Source organism: Cydia strobilella, chromosome 10 (assembly GCF_947568885.1).
Source record: "Cydia strobilella chromosome 10, ilCydStro3.1, whole genome shotgun sequence".
NCBI lineage: Eukaryota > Metazoa > Arthropoda > Insecta > Lepidoptera > Tortricidae > Cydia > Cydia strobilella.
Window position 1 is genome coordinate 4,973,744 of NC_086050.1, and position 16,194 is coordinate 4,989,937.

Below are 16,194 nucleotides of genomic sequence, written 5' to 3' on the forward strand. Positions count from 1 at the left end.
ATAAATTTCGATATTTCTCCATCGCCACTATGATGCCATAACCCGATCATGAAAAAAATGCCCGGTCGATGATAAAGACAAAGCATGGCACGATTTTCTCTTTCCTCTTATAGGAATCGCAATAAGACTATCTTTCTCTATCAAAGAGTGTCAGGCCCTTGGCTGAAAATAAGCTTAGGGATATGCTTAGGTGGCGCGCCTGGGGGCAAGTCTAGGCGTATGCGATCAATCTGATCCATGATTCCAAAAAAAACAATTGATATACTTAAGTGTGTTTTTAATAGCATCTTGAAGTACGGTCGGTACATCCAAATATATCCAAGTATCCAAAAAACCTATGCATTGCGTTACCACGCGCAACGAAGAAATCCCAATATAAAACAACGGATTTTACTCCAGCTTAGCAGATTGAGAAACGAGGGTGCATTTTATCTGATTATGCCACAAAAGGGCCACTCGTGACAGCAAGTCGTGACGGTCCACATTTTGCATCCATTTTGCAAAAGATAATTACACGGAGATATCTCAAGGCAGCTGGAGGCTAATTTGATAGTTTCGTCTTGTTTAATTAGATAATCGATCCTTCAAATTGCTTTTATGCTAAACGGACAAGTACCAGGTTAGTCCGGCCGGAAACGTGACACTAAATTTAAGTAACCACCCCGATAGAAGCTTTGAATTCTTAAAACTAGCTAGGTTGCTACGCTACGTAAGCGCCAACCGCCATAAGGTACCTTTAACGTGGAACGTCATGGATAAAAAGCGCTACCGCCATCGTGTGTATAAATAAGTACACATGTTTCCATTTGTGTTATTCAAACGCTTTTTTAACGCGCGTTGAAAAACTAGGCCTAAAGTTAAACCAAGAAAAGTCCGCAGAGATTTTGACAGCACACGCAGCGCCAGTGTTATGTATACGTCATAATTTCATAGAAGTTTGACGTTTAAAAAAACACACACAAAAACACTTGTGCTGTCAAAAGCTCTGCAGTTCTCTTGGTTTAACTTTTATCAATGGACTTCCGGTTCGAGCGCCATCTTGATAGTTAGCATCGTGATTAATTACTTTGTTTTTTGCTTATTAATATTGTTTAAAGTGTAATATCGATAGCTTATTATACAGTAAACTAATGTGGTAGTGTGCAGTGAATGGAGAATTAATTTTGAAGCGCGTTTAACCACCATCTTGGAGTCAACGGCCGGTAGTCCACGTGCTTCTTGTAAAGACTAGCTATCGATTTACAAGAGCTAACAAATCACCGTACACTGTCTTGTACAACCGTACAATTTTTGTCGTTTGTAAACCTCTCAATACCTTGATACTGGCGAAATAGTCCCACTGGGCTGAAGCCATAATTTTAAAAGAAGAAGAAGAAGAAGAACTTTTATCAATAATATATACCATATATAGGTCAAACCAAATTGTCAGTAAATAATAACAAAATCCTCATCCTTTTCTTTTGGGTGCTAGTACTAGTGTCAGACAAAGATAGTATGATTCTCTCTGTCTATGTTTGAAATTTGAAATGAGACAGTCCTTCAAACTAATTGTGCTTTCGGACCGCTTGGAGTAAACTTGGACTAAACTAACTACTGCAATTTGGACCATTTCACCGACGTCACAAAAACGTTTCGTTCGTTCATAAATTCCTTCATGGTCAACTTTTCCTATTATCCAATCATGTCAAATAGACGAACTGCGTACAAGAATGCTTATACGTAAATTCGGCAGTTAAGTTTGGTCGGGTAATACCTTCAACTTCGGTGATATCATTCGAAACGTTTCTTCAAAATAGATCGATACTGTTTTTCCCAGGAAAAACCTGAATATGCAGTTCCTTTACAGTAATTTGTTAGTTTATCGTCGCTAGCTGTTAATTTACAATTTTAAAATTCAGTATATTATTTTCAGTTTTGAATTGTTAACCTTACTTATAACAGGCTGTGAACTTAACAAGGTAGAATCAGAATGATTTCAAAATGAAGTGCCACTACGAAGTTTTAAATGTAGCGAAGGAGGCGAGTGCATCAGAAATTAAAAAGGCCTATCGGAAGCTAGCTCTTCAATGGCACCCGGATAAGAACTTGGACAACCTTCAGGAAGCGAAGGAGCAGTTTCAACTCGTGCAAACCGCATATGAAGTGCTCTCTGATCCTCAGGAAAGAGCATGGTAGGTTAATCAACTTTTCATTACAATATGTGCAGAGAAAGTTGGTGTTTCTGTTGTAAAATGTTTGAAAATAATGGCCTTGGATTAATATAATTAAACAAAGATAAGTTATCTAATAATTACCATGCTTTTTTCTTTTTCCTCGTTTTAGCAAAAACCATAACAGACTTACCGATATTGCATATGAAAAGTCGATTGCGAATGTAAAATGTAACAATAAACAAAATAGAATTAAGTCAATTGGTTTCAGGGGTTCAACTTGTCTTATTTTATATCGCAACAACATGAAAACATTTTTAGTTGTTAAATATGTAATTTCGTGTGAGAAACAGACATTGAGATTTAAGCATGGCCATTAATTCTAAATGCAGCTTCTAAACAGTTTGTAGAGGTGAAACAATAAATATTTGTGTGCTAAGTCACAGAAAAATATCAACTCAAACAAGTTTGCAACTTACATTATTTTTCATTTAGTTTTGAAAATGGACAATTTTTTTTTTAATTTGAATTTGTGCATCTTCAGTCATTCCCTCGACGCTGAGATTTGTAACATCATGTCCTTCTGTTGAAGACCAGGTTCCTTTATAGGCTTCTTTCTAAGTCCATAACCTTGTGCAGTTTTAATTGCAGTGCAGTAATTTGAGCACACCATCTGGCAGGAAGAGGGCACTGAGGTCCCATGCCTTTAAATTTGCCTGTCATTATAACTCACTATTTTGCACTACAAATACTATAATGCCAATTACATAAGTATATATAAAAATTGCATACATATATTACGATCTGACCATTGGTATCTATTTTTAACTTGTGTACACAACCAACCTTTGCTGCATTGCTAGAACTAGCTGTGGTTTATTCCTTGATCCCTATAAGACAGCTTTACCTAGTTTAGGGCTCAAGACACTATTCCTAGACTGTTTAACAATAGAATACTCCTAAAAATGTAATTCTACTATGTAATAAGCTGCATTTTTCTTACATAAATAAATCATTTTCCATTTTCATATGCTACAGACCTTTTGTCTTGATATTTAGGTTCCCAAATGGCTGTGTGGAAAGTAGTGTAGTCCTATGGTGAATTTTAATTTTCAGGTATGACAACCACAGGGAGCAGTTACTAAGAGGCGCCGGCAGCTCGTACAATGATGACAGTCTCGATGTTTACCCATACTTCAGTCCGTCCTGCTACAAAGGCTTTGGAGATGATCCTAAAGGCTTCTATGGAGTTTACTCTGAAGTAAGTATTTGTTCATTTACTGTAAAAGGAATATGACTATCACTACATAGTATAAAACAATGTCGCTTTCCGCTGTCTGTCCGTCCCTCTGTCCCTATGTATGCTTAGATCTTTAAAGCTACGCAACGGATTTTGATGCAGTTTTTTTTAATAGATAGAGTGATTCAAGAGGGAGGTTTATATGTATAATTTGAACAGGTTTTGTGTAAATTAGTTGAACTACCCGTGCGAAGCCGGGCGGGTCACTATTCTATCTATACATATATAAAAAATTTCATTAATGACGATAGCATTGTCTTTAACACAATTTCCAGTCGCTGTTAAGATTCTTTACAAATTGAACCCTTCAAATAAGTTCTTGGCGCAAGTGGCGCCTGGCAGCTTATTGTACGAAAGGCATCATTAAGTTCCAACAAAGTAGTGTGAACTATTTTCATTCAACATTAATCTGTTAGTGAATCATCTGAGAATTTATACATTAATACTTTTACCGGTATTTCTTGTTAACCACATACATATTAAGATGTTTTTGTAAAAGATTTTATTTAAGTTCAACATTATACTTTATAACAGTATGGGACTTACATAAGTATTGAGTATTTATATGTATAGGTATGTGCACATATTTTTCACATCACCTATTCGAAAAAGGGCTTATTCCCTGCTAGGAGGGATCAAAATGGCACTTTTCTGTTCTAGGACACGATTTTTTTTTCTTTTTTGCATACTTTTTTTAGGTAATTAATATTTTGAAACATAATAATTTCCTCATAGGCAGGTGATGTGAAAAACAGTATGTGTGACATGGTAGCAAAATTATTTTCACCTTGGGCGTTATCACTTGAATCCCTCACTACACTCAATACACTATATTCTATTTTAGAATCCCTCGTTACGCTCAGGATTCAATTATAGAATCTTTTGCTTCAAAGGATTCAATGTACGCCCTCGCCGTAAATATGTCATTATGCTCCCTTGTGACACAATCTACTATTACATCTTCTTCCACTATACCTTACTTATCATTTCCTTACCAAATATTTCAGGTATTCTCCAAATTATCTGCTGAGGAAACTGACTTTCTCGACGACCCTGAGGAATTGAATACAATCCCAAAGTTTGGCAACTCTACTACACCTTATGAAGATGTCCACGAGTTTTATGCTTTTTGGATGTCATTCTCCACAAATAAGAGTAAGTTTAGTTTAGCTACCGATAATTCACTCGAGGACACCAAATATTTCCACCATATGCGCTTTAAGGAGGCGCCTAGCGACATCTACCGTAAGAGTATTACACTTCTTAAACAGCTACCGGAGTTCCAAGTCATTGCGTTTTTCTGTATGCCTATGCCCATTATACATCATGATCTCCAACAGGTTTCGTATGGCTGGACCAATACGAGATAACCCAGGGCGACAACCGCCGAGTCATAAAGCTGATGGAAAAGGAGAACAACAAGATACGACAGAAAGCGCGTAAGGAGAGGAATGAGGAGATAAGGAGGCTGACCAGCTTTGTGCGGAGGAAGGACAAGAGGGTCATTGAGCATACGAAGCAACTTCAGGAGAAAGCGGAGGAGAATAAAAAGAAGGTTTGTCAAAAGTTTTAACCCGTGGAGCTCCCCAGTATCACAGTAGTATGGAGTTAGTATCACATGTGTGATACTAGGGCGCTTCACGGGTTAATCACTACATAGTATAAAACAAAGTCGCTTCCTGCTGTCTGGATGGATATCTGTCCCTATGTATGCTTAGATCTTTTAAACTACGTAACGGATTTACATGCGGTTTTTTTTAAATAGATAGTGTGATTCAAGAGGAAAGTTTATATACATCAGCATTGCACCCGTGCGAAGCCGGGGCGGGTCGCTAGTAAGTAATAAGTTTTAACTGTCGGGTATAGGTCTTAAAGGCACATTTTTTACGGACTTGAGACCTGCAATACCTGCATCCTGTTCTTTATTATGAGGCGTCCAGATCTGGCGAGAGTGCCACTAGTGCGCCATTCGTATTCTCCAAATTATTCGCGCACTGCAAAAAGTTTGTGTTCTTTTCGCAAAACAGGTTTGTCTGCCAGAACTGGACGAGACGAAGAATTTGATCTGTTTATTTCATAATATTGTCTTCGGTTACCGTGATAGTTACTCATGAAATAAAACTATGAAAACGGATTATATCGCGTATATTGAATTTATAATACATCCCGACGTTTCGAACTCTTCTGTTCTGTTGTTCTGTTTCTGTTTATTTCAATTCAATTTCAATTATTATTTATTTTCAAGATAACATGATCCCATTGTGTTAGCATTACGTATTATAAGGCTTAAAAACTATGTTAATACTTAAAAGTTAATTTAATTAAGCTTATCATTATTGGACAACAAACTTGATCAGCAATCATCCTTAGAATGCTGTTTGTGCTATCCCTGGTTCTGCGCAGTAATGAGGCCGCTTTCTTGCGTATAATTGCTGCAAAGCCATCGGTTCGAGCCTCCGCAAACATGGCGGAGGCGCTACAGAACCTAGGCAGCCCAACCAGCACTCTGAAGGCGTTGTTGTACACCACTCGTAGAGCGTTATACGCTTTTTGGGTATAGCCAAAGATAGATGTAACTCCGTAATAGATGGATACAGTCTAAGGAAAAAACGTGCCTCGAAAATCACGAAAATTTGATTCTCGACCAGATGGCGCCACTAGTTTTGGCCTACACTCGTATAGAGGGCGTTGACTGTTTCGTTTGTTATTTATAATTTTTACGCATACCAGTGAAAGAACATGGGTCAAAATCATATAAAAATAATTAATGCAAATAAAAAAATCATTTATCCATATTTAAATACATTTTATCGTATTTTTATAACTGTAAGGAAAAATCGAATAATCCCTGTTCATGCCCATCTCTAGCTATTACTGACAAAATTAAGTATTTGGGAGTCTTGATTGACGAAACCCTCACTTTCAAAAATCACATTGAATCATTATGCAATAGAGTCCGAAAGTTAATATTTGTATTCAAAAAACTTCGTTCGATTGCTGATCTAAATTTAATTAAGCAAGTATACTTTGCACTATGTCAATCAATACTAACCTACTGCATTTGTTCCTGGGGTGGCACAGCTAAAACTACCCTACTAACCCTAGAAAGAGCCCAGAGAGCGGTACTAAAGGTAGCTACTTCCCGCCCATTTTTATACCCTACTGACCTCCTTTATAAATCATGGGAAGTACTAACTGTTCGTCAATTATATATATTAAGCACAACACTAAAGCAGCACGCCAGAATTCCTTTCAACCCTGAATACAGAAACAAAAGGCGCAAAGATATAATAGGTATTCAAACCGTTCAAAGGAAACACGTATTTTCATCTAGATTTTTTGTCTTCTTGGGCCCATTTTTGTACAACAGGTTAAATGTAAAACTAGACCTATACCCACTTAGCTATGCTTGTTGTAAGAATACTCTACGACGCGCCCTTCAAAATATGACGTACGATGATACAGAGAACCTACTAATAGTCGTAACATGATTGTGTACTTTGAAATTTAATACTTAAGACCCATTTTGTTAAGGCGATAAGACTTATATTGTGTAAGTACTACTATTAATTTATAATTAAGTGAATAATTAAAAATTGTTTAATTTTGTCCTTCGCTGCCTGAAACACAGGAACTCCTAGTTCAGGCATTCGTAAACCACTTTCCTCTACTAACAACTCTTAGTCTTTAAGATGAACCTCTGTACAATACTTTTTTCAATAAATTATTTGTATTTGTATTTGTATAAATATTTATTTTTAGTCTTAAAGTGTGTCGACAGATGGCAGTGAATTTACTGGGGTTACAAAATTTACTATGACAGTACCGCTCTAGTATACGAGTAAGTTACTCTATGGTATAGCTGACCCAAAAGCTACCTGTGTAAAAGGATGATCAAAATGCCTTAATCAATTTTTTTTTCCGCTTTTGAACATCTAGCAAACCTTCGGGCCAGCATATTCGCCCTTACGCACAACGCTCTCCGTTCTCTCCATATACTCATCGTCCTTTAAGTCGTCGGTAACAATATGCTCTAAGTATTTAAACCTATAGACTCACGAGAGCGATCCCGTTGAGTCGAACTGGGGGCACATGTGAGGGGCATTTGTTACCGGACTTAAAAACCATTACCTTTACCATTATTAGCGTAGAATGTTCATGTCAACGATGTCAACTTTGTTTCCGACTTAGGCCGCAAGGGACCGTGCGTGTACTTGGCAGCACCTCCTTACTGGCGTCAGGAGTGACAATGTCAAGTCACAGGGCGGACACGCTATACATCAAATATACGCGTCATGCGTCATTGTGTAAGTTGCTTAAAAACAATACTGAGCGGTCGGCAAAAGGTCGCCAATCTGCTGTCGCGGGGCGAGGTCATTCGAGTCGGGGCGGGGCGGTGCATGGCCGTTCCGTATGATAATACTATTACTTATTCTGTAGTCAACTTCTAGTTTAGCTCACCAAATGGAACACTTTCCAACGTGCGTGGTCACACTACTGGTGGTGGTAGCACTACATTTGATTTACATGAATCTAATAACAAATATAATACTGATTACAGGCCGAGCAGCTAAGACGCGAAAGAATAATACAAAGACAGAAAGAGATAGAAGAGGCGAAGAAGCGAGAGGGCGAGAGCTCTTTCATGCAAAGCGAAGATTATCAGAAAAAGCTGAGTGAAATAGAGTCGTTGCTGGCCGAGGAGTTTGGTCTGTCGTCTGATGATGACACCATCAGTGAGGGTGGCATGGAGAGCAGTAATGAAGAAAGCTCGAAAACTGAGGAAGTAAGTCAATATTAGTATTATTACTTTTGCCATATGGCCCAGCATTTGCCGTCATTCCTATAAGATTTTAGGGAATGAGTTGTTTAGAATTGTACGTAAATTGTGTCTGACTAATCAAACACATCTCTGGAAACAATAACGAATCAGTTGAAAACAAATTCCGACATCCGAAACTGCAAAAAATTATCGCACAAAAGTACTCATTTGTACCGAAAACAAAGGGTGAACTTAAACTTTTGACCGGTACTGTACCTAAGGAGAAAACTCTTATGGGAGAACAGTTGCAAAAGTGTCCAACTGTCGGCTATAAATAACAGTTCCAAATCTCTTCAGAGTGGCGCTAGAGTAGATATGAACTTTGCCATTATTGACGGAGTGAAGTGCGCTGTCAATGATTTGTTTATCAAATATTCTAAGTATTGTCGCGCCACCTATTTAAGGTTTTTTGACGGACACTTTCATACACAGAATCATCACAGAATGTGTTCTATAATTTACCTGTGACGTCTTTTCTGTCACTGTCAACATCATGCCACATTTGCCACAAGGTCTAACAGATGGCAATAGTGAAACCTTCTATTAAGCGATATACATCTCCTATATCGCGCTAACGGTGCTTTAATATTTTACGAAACCCCAGGTCTAGTGGTCAGGACGTTAGCCGCGTAAGCTGAAGACGCAGGTTCGATTCCCGCCTCGGCCACCGGTGGTCATTTTTAGGGTTCCGTACCCCGTAAGGGTAAAAACGGGACCCTATTACTAAGACTCCGCTGTCCGTCTGTCCGTCCGTCTGTCCGTCTGTCTGTCTGTCACCAGGCTGTATCTCGTGAACCGTGATAGCTAGACAGTTGAAATTTTCACAGATGATGTATTTCTGTTGCCGCTATAACAACAAATACTAAAAAAATAATAATATAAATATTTAAATGGGGCTCCCATACAACAAACGTGATTTTTTTGCTGTTTTCTTCCGTAATGGTACGGAACCCTTCGTGCGCGAGTCCGATTCGCACGTGGCCGGTTTTTTCTTTAGTGTATGATACCTATTTCAGTTAATTTTTTACGAACATTATTTCCGCTCATTCTTTTAACCAATTCTGTATTTAATTTACAGGCCAGCGAAGCATCGAAAGCAACGCCCAAAACAAAATCAAAAGCGGCAATCAAAAACCTATACTGCTCAGCTTGCAACAAACTCTTCAAAAACGTGAAATCCTTCGAAAATCACGAGAATAGCAAGAAACATAAAGAAAATGTTTCCAACATGGTCTTAGATGACGACATTGAGATATCAGGAGATGAACATGATGTTGATGAGGATAATGATCCTCCGCTTGAAACGGAGGAGCCAAAGGAAGTGAACGGGTTAACTGAGAGTGAAGTGGACCATGTGGGTAACTCCACTTCGGATATTGAAGACAACGACATTAGGGAGACTTTGAGTGACGATTCTGATAAAGTGCAGGTGAGTTTTAATTAATTATGTAGGCACCTGACTCATGCCAGTTTTACACACTCGTCGAGGGACGAGACAGGCTGAGAACGAATGTGTTGAACTGCTCCCTTCTGGTTTCGTCCTTCTCAGACTTGGTCGGTCTTTTACTGAGACTCGGCGAGAGGCTCTCGACGATCGTGTACAGCCGGCCTCATATATTTTTTTCGCGAGCGAAATGGTTTGAAGAAAAATACTCGTAGGCAGGTTGAAATTATGACCTGCCCAATATTGACCCCTCAAATCCCGGCACTGCAAACAATCGGGCGTTTTTGATTTTTCATACATTTTCTACAAAATTGCGTGTGGGAGGCAGAGGTAAGTTTTCTGCTGACGCGATATCGCGATGGTGGGTGTTAAGGGATGAAAGGGAGTCAGTGGTGATATTGCTACAAAAATAGGGTCTAATAATATGATACAATAATAATATGTTATGAGTAAGCTATTGATATGCTGTGCCCTTACAGGGTCCATGTGAGACATTGTATATTATAATTTACATCTATACTGTACCATGGTTGCAATAAAGAATTATGAATTATTATGAATTACTTTGATGGGCCAATCATTGGGTATTTCCATCATAATAGTGAACTTGTTAAAAAAACACAATTTAAACACTTGTCCGCAGTCCAGCCATCGCACCTAAACGCATCTATCACGCGCGACATCTATCGCAATCTCAATAGATACTATCGAATTTATAACAGATTTATGTAATGGTCTTTAATCTAAATTTTTTTTTGCTCAATAGGCTCTACCAAAAAGCCAGAAAAAGAAGAAAAACAAGAAGAAATCATTTATTCCCATGCCAGAGAGCGAAGGCAACGATAGCCACGACGAAATGAGCTTCAACGAAATAGAGGGCCCCGCGCGCAGCCGCAAAAACAAGAAGTTCAACATGCTCAAGAGCCAAATACAGGCCAAGAAGGAAGCTAATCTCAAGAAAGGATCCCAGTCCCAAACATCCACAGAAAACTTATACGAAGTCTCAAGCACAACCCCCACTGATGACGCCTTAGGCGAAGCCACTTTACCACAAGACAAGCCTGCGCTACCCAAAATGTCCAGAAATGTCAAACCCAAGAAGCAGATGGACCGCAAACTCGTACGAATCAAAACCACAGAAACAGAAGACTCAAGCACCGCACTCAACCTCAGATGTGCCGTCTGTCAAACAGACTTCCCCTCAAAGAACAGATTGTTTGAGCACCTCAAAAAGACGGGACACTCTGTCCCACTCCCCCAAACTAGTTTTACGCAAACTAAAAAAGGGAAGAGATCTAATTCTAATAGATAAATGTGCAATCAATTTAGATAGGGTGGAAAGTATTAATAATTAATGCATTGGAAATCATTGTGATTTTATTTTACTCTCTAAAAGTGACTATCAATCTACATATTTATTAAATTAAAACTATGATCACTGTCAATAAAATATGCATCAAGAAAACAGTTATTTCATTTCAGGCACTGGGCTTAGTTACCATTTTATTTCATTTTTACTTAACAATTTTCTCATATCATAAAGACATAAGCCAATAATCTATAAGCAACTTATATTTTTGTCTGACACAGACACAACAATTAAAATCATATTGCTAATACATTAAACACAATAATAATAAACTTAAGATAAATATCACACTAAAGTTTTAAGTAATAATTGCTTATAATTACAGGCAACCTAATGTTTTATTGATTTGATTTAAGATGGTTATGATTATGACCAGCTGGATGCTGAATAATAAGGATGAAGTCACAATACTTCAGTTAGAGTGAATACAAACTTGACTTAGCTCCAAATCTTCCATCTAGCTATCCTCACATTCACATTTAATTTTCATTGTTCAAAATCACAATTTTAATTATGAGCTGAAATAGATGTCATATATAAATAAAACAGAGTCTATCAAAGCTAACTTTTCATTAGAACGAAGTGATAGTGTCACTAGAAACATCATATTTTCATAGAAATTCGACATTCATGATGACATTGCCACACATTATCATTGCAAATGCCATGCAGACTTAGCTTGATCTGACTTTAGTGTCCAAGGCCGGCCTTTTTCAGTAAATGATCACTGTGCTTGTGCATCTCACACAAAATACAGGGAGTTCTTTCAGTTCTTAAATGTACCTATGTTATAAATATAACTAACGCTTTAATTAAACATTTTAATCAGTAAGCGCCACTTGCACCATCCCCCTAACCCGGGGTTAACCGGTTAAACCATTAACCCTGTGTCAACCATGGTAACTCCAGGTTTAGTGGGATGGTGCAAGTGGCGCTAAGTGACAAAAACTAAGATATAATAAGTATAATGGACATACCATTTCAGTTGAAACTCCGGTAATGAAAGCCTGATTTTGAAATATGTTTTTTTTTCCTTATATATAATGTGAGACATAAAGTAGCAATTATGCGTACAAACAAGTGTTACAAAACTACCTAATATAATACCTATATTGGTTAAAATATTACACCTTTGCACAATAAAAGCCTGGTCCAAGGAAAGAAGGAAATGCATAATTGCTAACCTTTCCCACACTTAGTAAAATAATTGAGACAATCTACCTACTAGGAAGTCCACTAATTCGCACGGGTGCACGGAGCGGGTGCGAGCGCGCGGGTGTCAGTGTAGGTAAAATCCGCCACTTAGTGTTGCTCATACTATTGTTCATCAACCCACTCACCCTATCCAGTAAGTAGACACCCTTAAAATTATTATTAAAATGTCTTTGACTACAGTGTATGTATTTGTATGTTTACATTTAAATGTATCTTGTTCTATTTAAGATTTACCTAACACTCCATAGAACATTATTTGTGTAATTTTCAAGCAAAAGGTACCACATTGTCGCTTGCCATAAGGACGCTCTGACAGGTTTTTCGTATAAAGATACAAGCAATTTTCGTCCTTATGGTAAGCGACAATGTGGTACCTTTTGCTTTAAAACGTCACATTTATACAAGAACATTGTAACTAATGGCAGCATGGCTTTATTGCATAGCCAGAAATACTCATTCAAACTCTGGTATATCAGAAAAGCTATAACCTGGATATTCCTTATATGCATAGTAAGCTATCCTAATATGATAAATTCCTGGTAAAAACATAATTCCTCCTAACACTATCATAGGCCACAGTCGGTCTGAATACTTGGTATCAATATGTCCCGTAACTATCAGACTACCTACTAATAACAGTATAGAACCAACAACGAAGAGGAAAGTAGCTAATGTGATGGCTTTCCACGGGATCTTTGGAGGAGGGATATCAAACTGTGCATCGGAGAATCCGCTGTCATCACTTGGCACTTGGAAGTATCCATTGTTTTGCCTCCTCGCTCGAAATCTCGACATTTTGAATTGGAAGATACGTTCTGTAACAGAAATTAAAAGGATACATATTTTAAGAATAACTACTAATAAGTGTCAGGGATTTGCTTGGCTCCAATAGTGTTTTATATCCAGGTAGGTAGTAAGTTTGATTCTAATAAATAATATCTGTTCAAACGTGCGCTACGTTTTTATTTTTTAACAAGAAACATAACTGTCCGCATTTAAATAGACACTTCTTGGCTTGTGTACAAGCAATATTAAATAAAAGGCCCATTTTTTAGCAATTCCGGTACTTTAACACTAAAAAAACATGATCTCATGTCCAAATTGTCCAATATAACATCAAGAAGAAGGTAATCTGGTTAAGTTATTTTTACCTTTCATCCAACAAGTTTATCACTAACTACTACAGTGTTGAGTATTGATTTTCAAATCAATATGAACATTAAAATTTGATTTCTGTAATTTCCCAAAGTAGCAAAATGTCGAATTAGACTTGACGTTGACACTGACAGTAACAGTTGACATAAGTATTCTGCGGTCCAAATCGTGTTTGAATAACTAACATTCCAATCGCCAGAAAGTCTTGCTTAAACTCTGGCAAGCCAACTTTGTCAGTAATATATTTTTATATATCATTTTTTTTTTTAATTTTCCGCGTTTTCTACTGACAAAGCTAGCTTGCCTGTGTACGCAACCTTGTCAGTACAAAAAGGCGGCAAATTTAAAAATGTAGGCGCAACGAGTTGACTTCCCATAGAAAATTTGAATTTCGCGCCTTTTCTACTGACAAGTTGGGTGTGTTTCAGTACCTATTAGGTATAGTCTGGCAAATCAATTATCAGTATAAAAAGGCGCGACGTTCAAAATTACTATGGGAGATCATCGAACCTTCGCGATTTTTTTAATTGCGGTGCCGCCACGCCTTTTTCCACTGACAAATTGGTTTTTTAGTGTTAGACTAGTATGAAAAAAAACTAAATGCACTTATTTTCTTTCTTTAAATAAAATCTTCGTAATTACTGATTATTCGTGTACCTAGTCTAAAATACTTACGTCTAAAATTGTATGTAATGTAATAGTGTAGATACACACAGGAGCTCCTAACCCGAAACACGAACATTAAAACTCGAAATTTCTCGCATTTTCAATGTTGGCAACAGAGGCCCTTCGGGAATGTATTCTATAAAAAAAGCTAAAAAATCACAAAGTACTCACCCTTAAAATTTTTCAAAACCATTATCCTATTGACCAGGCCGTAATAATCGTTTCTAATTTGAACAATTATTATCATGTAGCCATCCTGGAGTTTCCTAACTACCTGCAAATAATTAAATTAAAACAAAATTATTTTTATAAAATCCGAAATGTTCTCTTTATCGTTCGGACTACGCGTTAGTAATTTAGTCGAGTGGCGAGTATTTTAGTCACTAAACGTGTCTGAACACCAAAAATGTAGTAAGTAGAGTAGATTAGTCAGTGATTTAGTCGAGTGGATCCATTTTATTCTATTTTTTTCTGCCGAGTGAGCCTCCCCCCACCACTTACGTGCGTAGGCACCATTGGTAACGGGCAGTGGGTAATTAGTCGAGTGGTGAGTATTTTAGTAACTAAACGTCTCTGAACACCAAAAATTTAGTCGAGTAGATTAGTAAGGAGTTGTCAACGTATAAATTTATGTAGTTATTATAATCCAGTATGTATTCCAAATCTCTTTTTGGAACGAATAAATCATCTTGACCTCGATAATATATTCTCGTGAAGGGTGAAAACCACGACTTTTCTTATTTATCAAGCAGTTGAAGTAAATTTATTGGATACTCTCTGGGTTCACATTGACTAATCTTAACTTAATATATAATAAAACTCGAAATGCACGGTTTTTGCATCCTGCAAGTTTCCTGCATATATTTTTCCAGTTTCGGGTTGCTTATATTATAAGTCATCGTAAATTTATACTTATTTAAACCACTGCAGTTAAAAAAACTACCTACACATTTCATTGATCCACAATTAAAAAAATCAAAGAGCTAACCAGCTTGATTCCAGCTAAAAAAGACGAAATCGGCTGATCAAAAAAAAGTAAAGGCGCAAAAAACGTAAAATTCTAAATCACTTACTGTAAGTACCTAATTGTTGAAAGTATATCGTCGTCCCCATGCTAAACTCACATTACTGTAAAAAAACGCTTTTTTGAGCTGAGCGGTAGTTGCAGTTGTATTGATATATTGCATGCATGTATTACATGATCAATTCGTCAGATATCCTGCATTACCCATTTTTGTTTTCTGAGTCGCAGCACGTGAATAAATCCGTATAATTTTTGGCGGACATTCCCAGGACACTGCAGGCTTCGAAACCTTGACCTAAACCATTTCCAAATTGGTACCGAGCATTGTCTTTAGGCCTATTATATTTGTGACCTGGACTTCGGTAACAATTGTAGGCGAGTGGAGATCATCGTTATTCTGGATATCTGCAGGCGATGGGAATGTACTCAATTCTCTGCAGTGCCATAGACTAAAAGGATAAATCAAGCGTTGTTTTTAACGCCTCAATGCGGTGCGGACGGGACGGTGCGGTAGTGTGAATATTGTAGCATGAATTTAGGCAATGCGATTTTCAAGGTTGTTTATTTACATTTTTCGACCGCACTGTCTATTCTAATTGATGCTGACTTAGGGCAGTTCAAAAAACCTTTTTTATTCTTTTCCGACGGGGCACCACCTTATTTTGTTACACTGATTATGCTGATAATGATGACATTAAGTCCGCCTGTTGTACACTTTTTATGTGCAATAAAGTTTAAAATAAATAAATAAATAAAGTGATAAAATACACCAAGTTTTGTAACTTTATCTCAACTATATATATACCCCCTTATAAGGGGGGTGCACAAAAACTTGTGTGTTGTATATTGTCCAAAAAAAATAAGTATTTATTTTTTAGACTTTTATTTATGTAGGTATTTGTTTTCACACTATTTTTATGGGTGATTTTTAGTTTTGAATAAAAAAAAAAATATTTATTATAATTATTCAAAAGCTAGATTTTTTGAAAGTCACCTAAAAATTCGTATAAAATAGAAATAAAAATGTTTTTTTAGTTAATAATTTATAC

The 16,194-nt window shown here is 37.1% G+C and overlaps 1 protein-coding gene across 1 annotated transcript; it reads left to right on the plus strand.

Moving 5' to 3' along the window:
* Window positions 1-1,748: 1,748 nt before the first annotated feature.
* Window positions 1,749-11,181, plus strand: LOC134744575 (dnaJ homolog subfamily C member 21). Its single transcript, XM_063678421.1, has 7 exons — window positions 1,749-2,171; window positions 3,267-3,411; window positions 4,458-4,605; window positions 4,791-5,005; window positions 8,012-8,236; window positions 9,351-9,701; window positions 10,483-11,181. Exons 1-7 carry the CDS (start codon window positions 1,981-1,983, stop codon window positions 11,026-11,028), a joined length of 1,821 nt encoding a protein of 606 aa, XP_063534491.1. The 5' UTR covers window positions 1,749-1,980; the 3' UTR covers window positions 11,029-11,181.
* The last annotated feature ends 5,013 nt before the right edge of the window (window positions 11,182-16,194 follow it).